At 37.6% G+C, this 7,961-nt stretch overlaps 1 protein-coding gene across 2 annotated transcripts in view; it reads right to left on the reverse strand.

The window, feature by feature from the left end:
• Window positions 1–5,969, reverse strand: part of LOC124612096 (transcription initiation factor TFIID subunit 4) — a 196,314-nt gene extending 190,345 nt beyond the window's left edge. For both annotated transcript variants that reach the window (XM_047140301.1, XM_047140300.1), the window contains exon 1: window positions 4,608–5,969. In XM_047140301.1, the coding sequence (XP_046996257.1) occupies window positions 4,608–5,906 (1,299 nt within the window). In that variant the 5' untranslated portion in view covers window positions 5,907–5,969. The remainder of the gene's footprint in view (window positions 1–4,607) is intronic.
• Between the last annotated feature and the right edge of the window lie 1,992 nt (window positions 5,970–7,961).

Consider the following 7,961-nt stretch of genomic DNA (forward strand, 5'->3'; position numbering starts at 1 on the left):
CGTGCACCCCTCCAAAACCATAAAAACACTCTCCAAAAAACCACCCCCAGATGCAACGCACCCCCCCCCCCCACCCATAAACCAACCAGACTCACCCCTCCCATACTTCCTCTTCCCAAACTGCGACTCGTCAACCTCCACCATCATCCAAGGCCCACCCAACTTACCCCTGTACTTAACATATTCCGAAAAAAAAAAAAAAAAAAAAAAAATCCCTACAAAACGAAAACCAGTCAAAAACTGTCCTCTCACTCACAACAGTCTCATGCGGGGGAGGGGGGAAGAGTCATCAACACAATCTCTTGCATGCCCAACCTAGACCTCTCAAACCAGGTACCACACCTTATGGTGCACCGTAAGTTGTCCCTACGACACTGCAACATGTAGCAGTCCCTGGTCCGAGACGGCGGAACTTTTGCCAACCGCATTTCCTGACGACACAAGTCCCACTTTACCACTTCGGCCAGCAGCCCAAATAGTTGTAAAAATTTTATGAGGGACAACGTATTGTCCCCCATTTCTGCATGCAAACAAGCACTATTAAATTTATCCGTCATATCCATACCTAACAAAAGCAGCCACAAATTAAATTAAACAAGGGTCGACAGAAGCGTCCGATCCAACCCGTCGGCTTTGACCCGTGACGTAAGGGTGTTGTGTGTGACGTCATGATGGTGCGGAGTTTAGTTTGAGTGTGGCTGTCTCCAGTTCTGTTTTATCTTATTTTATTTACTTTTCTGATCTGTTCGTTCTATCTCGTCAGATTTTTTTAAAATTTAAAAACACTTATTACTTATTTTCATTATGTTTCCTCGAATTTCTGTTTTAGTTTATTATATTTATCTTTCTGATCTGTTCGTTCTATCCCGTGAGATTTTTTTTTTTTTAAAAAAAGACAAAAAACACTAATCAGCTACTGAAGCATCTTTATCTTCTATGGGTTGCAGGGGTTACGACCCCTGGGGAGGTGGGTGGGTATTCATGCATGGCTGTCTTCACTTACACGTTGTAGCTACGCAAGGCGCCTAAATTTGTTTATATTTAGTTTGCCCCCCACCCAAAACACCCCATTTCCCGCGCTTGTCCCGTTAGTGTCATTAGGCTTCTTGTGGAAAGTGTGTGTGTGTGTTTTTGTTTCCGCCATATTTGTGACGTCATGGGTCAAAGCAGACGAGTGGGATCGGACGCTTCCATATTTCCTTAAACAAATTAACATGTAACATACAGCAAACAGCACTACAATAACTTAAACACAACAAAAACTTGACTGTTAACTCACTGAAACCAATTTCTGTTAAGTACAGTCAAAACCAATACCTTAACAGATTGAGCAGGAAAATCAAAATGAACCCAATACACCACATAACACACAAACCATAAACACAACACCAGAGGGCACCACCAACTGAAACAAAACAACAACTATAAACACAATACACTCAACTAAACTCCGCGCCACTGTGACGTCACACACCACAACCCTTGCATCATGGATCAAAGCCGACGGGTGGGATCGGACGCCTCCGTTAAGCCAACAAAATTTAACAGAAACATTTTACTCTGTTAATTGTCCAAAACTTATAATATAAACATCACTCTGTAACGTGAGTTGCCATGGAATGACCCATCACAGTTTTTATCTGATTAACTAACTACTACACAGGATGAAACTTTTCAAATTGTTTGAATCAACTAATGTAGGCAACAACAGCTGCAGAACTAATTGTTATTTACTCCAAAAGAACTACATGCTGCAGTTTTGAAAAGACTCTCCAATACTGTTAATTGCGTAACTGCAGCATTTTATAAGTCACTGATATTTGTTTCAACCTACAAAATTTGGAAAAAATAAGGACATGTAAATACTGAACCTGTCAATGCCACACTCATGCGCTTTGACCCATGACATAATCAAAATGGAGGGTATGAAATAAACATAATAAGAACTGTGTGTTATTTTCACGACATTAAATTCAGTAGCTTCACTGCCTCTGAAGCAAACTGTCGCTTTGCAACCTAAACTAGATGTTGGACTATGCTACAGGTCAGTATCTCACCATAACACTCACTGGCTCTGTCAACTCACATCCAAATTGCCACCTTTCAACTCAACCTAGATCTTTACCACCAATACAAATCAGCCCCTTACCACCAAAAATACGCAAGAAAAATGAATTTGGTCAGTGTTATGTTCTGTCACTGTATGTGCACATCACCACCAAATTCATTATCTCACAAGACAAACCCAATGACCGGCATCAGCACGTTCAACCAACCTAGCCCATTTTACAGTATAATATTACGATAAGTTCCATAGCAAGTGTAAATGGCATTTAACTTAAGCTAAAAAACTCTTACAATCCAACACATGGGACCTAGTTTCACTAGAAAATTTGGATTACCACAGCTCATCCTAGTGACAAGGCAGGAGCCATTCTCAAGTACATCAAAATAACGCACAACACAAGCAAACCACAATTCTTACACAATGATAGCTATGAAAAAAATGTAGTTCATTACACACATTAATGAAAACACAGACCTAATTTCTGATCACTACGTCATGCAACTGGTTCTGAATCGAATTAAATACATGTTAATTATTTACAATATTAATATAAGTAATACAATAAATATTTTGGTCAGATTATAAAGCTGAACTTCATAGCCCCATTTGTGTGTGTGTTTCTGCCACGTACAATTCTGTCAACAATGGAAATAGAGGACCAGCAAAGTGATCCTGTAGTCAGATTACCAAAACAGATTAAATAAAACAATTCAGATATGTATAGATTTCTATTATTTCTCACACTCCAAAATAATTAAAAAGAAATTGTTGAAGTGGGAAGACCTACAGGAAGGAAATGCAATAGCTAGACACAGATGACAGAACATGTTGAAGGAAATGGCAATGACCAACTGTTTAGTAACTGTTTTACAGTAAGTTAATGATTACTGTTAATCACACTTTGCAAAGCTACAATCATTTCTATGACCTAATATTTTCAAAGGTTAACTTGTCTTTCCATGGGTCTGCAGAAGTACATCATTTACGTGATACAACAGCAAAATAATATAAAAATGAAGAACTCTGACAATAGGATAGAATCACAGCTAAAACACGATAGTACCATTCCTCACCCCCAAAAAACAAAATCTTAGTTGCAGTGAGACACTGATCTGTAACATAGTTTGATGTATACTTCTGTGCCATATTCAATGCATTTTTTTTTATAAAATAGAAAAAAGCATGGCAAATCCAGAAAAGCTGTATTAAATGACAGACAAATAACCAACAAATATATTGGTGTACGTTACATATATTAACTACATAAAACACAATGGGGTGGAGGGTGGGAGGAGAGCCACTAACATAAGCCAATCTCTTATCTTTTATCACTATATAAGCATTTGTGTCATAAGTGTAAGAATTATTCAGGATCCACTGTATGACAATAATCTAAGACAAAGCTACCAGTGAACACAAGTAAGTCACCCACCTATCCCTTACCTTGATTATGGTTACATCAACAGACCCTGCATAAATGAATAATTGCTTCACTTTATACATATAATTCTATTTGACTGTAGAATACTCTAATAAAATGAGAACTCATTACTTAGACAATAATTTTACTGTATTTTAAGTAATATAAACATCCACCGATGCATATAAACAAAGGCAAATATGACAAGGACACCACCAACCGACAGCACCTCTGACCATTTTTTGTCAACTGCAGTCAAGTTACATGTTATACATCTCTTAAGTCATAACATGCGAAATAGATAAAAATACAATGACTCCAATAACACAAATATACACTACATTACTTTGCCACATTTCAAAAGCCCATAAAAGCAAGTCATAATTTAACATTCTGAAAGAAAAAATGACCCACTTTTGCAATGTTATTTAAATAAACCATTATTTACCACAATCTCAATATGATGCAGATGTTGTGTAATTCACACCTTTGCTGCAATGCTGCTTGAGAAAAATAAACACACTCCACTCCACAATGTATAGCACTGATGTGGCTAAACTTATTTTTACAGATAGAGCTACTGATGTGAAACAATCTAATAACTGAAAAAAACACTGCAACTATCTTAACATTAAAAGCAAAGCAAATAGTAAGAATCATTTCATCAAATGTTGAAAATGTGAACATAAACAAATCATTGCCTATTTGGTACCTTGGGTGGATGGCTAACAGGCAACAATTAATGTACCACAACTGATTGTTTCAGCTTCTTATCACAGATTTCACTATGCAATGTATCTGTAAAAAACTAGCTTCATTCTCTAGAATTTAATTCACTCAAGCAACAAAATGAGTGCTGTATACAAACAAAACTTGACAACAGAGGTGATTTTTCAGGACATCTCAATAAAATCACCAATCTTGGTAATATGACTATAATGACAACACCATTAAATAACTCAAGCTTTTTACTGCCAGATATGATCAGTACTGTGCAAAATATATCTTTCATTTTGACAATGTAAATAACTAATAAACAACTCAAGTAGCACAACATTCCAGCACTCCAATAGTTCCACAATTAAAGCAGACATTATCAAATTTATTTGAAATACTTACTCCTGGCTGCCCTGGTCTAGCACCAACCATATGTGGTGCACCTATAACAACTCTTGGTGGTATGCTCTTCTGTCCTTGCTGACCAGGTGTGCCTAATCGAACTGCATTTACATTCAAAATTTGAACATTTGCTGGTAAAATAGTAGGCGAATTCCCTACCAACGTCTGTGAAGTCCCCACCGAATGTGTAACTGGTTTTGTTAATGTCACCACACCTGACATTCCTGTTGTAGTGCCAGTAGTAGTTCCAACAGCTGTGTTTACATATGACCCTGTCAGGGCCATGGTAGTATTTACAGTCATTGGGACTGTCACTAAATTAGCACTTATTGGCGTACCTTGAGTTGCATTATTATTTCCACTAGCTTTTATCACTAAAGCAGTTCCAGGTTTCCCGTCAACACTAACTACACCACTAATTTTACCAGTAACACTTGCTCCAGACTGTGAATGAGACTGTGACACTGCACTCTGGACTGTTGATGTGACTGCATTTAACACTGTATGAGACGGAATAGGAGACAATCCAAGATTACCATTTGGAAGGGCTGTTGTTGGGAAATTCACTCTGTTGTTTATGTTAATACCGACAGTACTAGTGTTCGTTTGACTTCCAGGAGGATAAACTACTTTAACAGGTTCGTGAGATTTGCTAATATTTGTTATATTTCCTTGATTAGCACTTGAAGTTACTTGGTTTAAGTATCCACTTGTAGGTACTCCTCCATGAAGAGAAGCCACGACAGTATTTACAACACTTGAATGAACAACATTACTACTCTGTATCGTACTAGAAGAAATAGTTTTATTTGCATCTGCATTCAAAATATTCATAGATGGAGGGCCACCGTTTGTAACACCGTGTTTCTGTGTTGAGACAGTGCCCCCATTAGCAATAGTATTGTTCATATGATTCTGATTCACAGACGCAGATGTTCCTTGCTGACTGGAAACTGCAGGCTGCGTAGTCACTAACTGTGTCTCCAACGTTCCCACAATAGCACTGACTGCTGATTCATCGACGTCTGTACTGAGTGCTTCCTCCAAGAACTTAGCCGACGCCATTTTCTGACGAGCTCCAACTGTAAACTGAACTGCGCATGCGCACCACACAACTCGTACCCACAGTGCATTGCCCTTCAGGTAACTCAAAAAGTGAATGCTACTTCGCGTACTGTTTACATCTACAGACTTGCTTATTTTGTTTAAATCCACTTGCCTGGCGATAAGAATTGGTTCTAAATTTACTCTGTTGAAATCGAACACTATCAAACAACAACTGTGCGACTTTCGACGCATATCAAACAGATATAGACAAACAAAACCTGTGTAGCATTATTGACATCTTTGTCCACGTCAGCGTAATGAGAAGCTATAGCTCGAATTGGGTGAGAATCGACGACTACACGTAAGATGATGTTAGAATTTTCGGTTGAGATTATCAGCACGCACTCCTTCTTTTCTGGAAACTGATCAGTAATCTTGTTTGACATATAGAATAAAAATAATGCTTTCCTTTCCTGTACATTGACAAGTTCACTGAAGAAAGATGCGCATTTCTGAATTTGTCGATATAGAATACACGAAACAGCAACGGATAATACTACACAACAACTGCAACACTCATCCGCATGCGACAGGTATGTAAAGGAGGCCAATATCTCCAAGTAAGTGTAAGTGTAAAAATTATTTGGACAACCAGACTGTGTAACTTGTTTATGATGTAGATCACTGGGCTAATAAAGTCGTTCATGTCAGGTGTTACGTGAAGCACTTCTTACGGTAGAAGATTAATTTGTTACCCAAATAAAAGAAAGCTTTAACAATGTTTCGTTTCAATACACACAATATGTTAGGATACAAAATAAAAATAATTTAGACACCTAGGGATTTTTCATAATCTCGTTGGACCAGTTCTTGAACTGATATGAATACAATTTGTTAAGGAACTTGCTAGAAAGGTTGTGATGCAGAAGATATCCGAAGTTGAAAGTCAAGAGGAGATAATTAACGACAACGAGAGCGCTGAAAATTGTAATGGATTTCACGTTTCTTTATAAAACTAAGAAAAAATATTTAAAAAATCAGAGCTTAACGAATTCTCGCATATTTTACGCTCAAGTAATTGTGATTTAAGTTGATTATTTTATTTTATTGTGAGTTCATGTAGCCAGCGCTATATTAAACAAATAGACGCTCTGAAATTACAACAAATATCTTAGTACATACAGTTCATACAGCAGCTGATAACAGATCGTAAAACATTAATTTTTGCTGAGACATTATGTGTGTAGATTGCACTCCATTAAAAATGTTGGTGATTATTTTACATTGTTTTGTATTTTCTGATGCTAGGATAATGGAGTTTCAGTTTGATTAGTCTCTTTCACAAAGTTACATGATAATCATAATACCATTAACATGAAAATAATAAACGATTTAAATCACCTTCTAACTTCGGGTTGCAAATAATATTTGGGGAGGGTCAACATCTATACCATGGAAATGCAGGGAAAATTTCCATAACAGAAACGTGTCCTTATTACTGATGTTAGATATCCTCCGCTAAATGTCCAAGCTGTAAGCCACGATATTCTGGAAGAAACTTGCTGCCTCTCTTCCATCACTTTTGTACCCATCCTTCCGTCCAGGCCTTACATGCCCTCACTTTAAGTTAATGGAGATGGACTGTGCATTGAAATCAGGGATAATTAACTGCTTTTTTGTGACTAAGGCCACAAACCTGTTTAATTGGAAGCCTTGATATGATGGGACTCAGAGGAGGTTTGCGTAAGTTCAAAACCCCTCCAACTCTACCAGTTGTCTGTCTGTATCACGTGAGGTAGTGATAACTGATATGACAAAATACTTCTCCAGTCCAAGCAGCTTGACGATCTGGGAAGCTATTATGATAGTCAGTCACTGCCACTGTCCTGAGCTTTGAAGCGATTTAATGGATGGTGTATGACTTCTTCATGGAGGTCAAGAGAGTGAACGGTTAATCAGTTCTTCTCGATCATTCAGCGAATACTCTCTTCACATTGGGTCACTGACTTTGCATAGCTGTCTACAATAGGTTGTCATCATTGGACGTTTCACTTCTCTGGAGCTGATACGTTGCATTAACTTAAAAGCTAAAAAAGGGAATTCCAAAGTGATATTTAGTCCAGCGCAGTGGGCGGTAAGGAAGAGTTCCCATTAAGTAATGATTACTTTTCAGCACTGTGGCTTTGGTTTCAAGAGATACTTACCATAATAAACCTTTTATTTGATGTAATAAACTGAAATTTATGAAAATGAAACGAGACATCTCCTAGTAAGCACCTTGAACTGTCTCTTCAATCATCTCTTTCT

Source organism: Schistocerca americana, chromosome 1 (assembly GCF_021461395.2).
Source record: "Schistocerca americana isolate TAMUIC-IGC-003095 chromosome 1, iqSchAmer2.1, whole genome shotgun sequence".
NCBI lineage: Eukaryota > Metazoa > Arthropoda > Insecta > Orthoptera > Acrididae > Schistocerca > Schistocerca americana.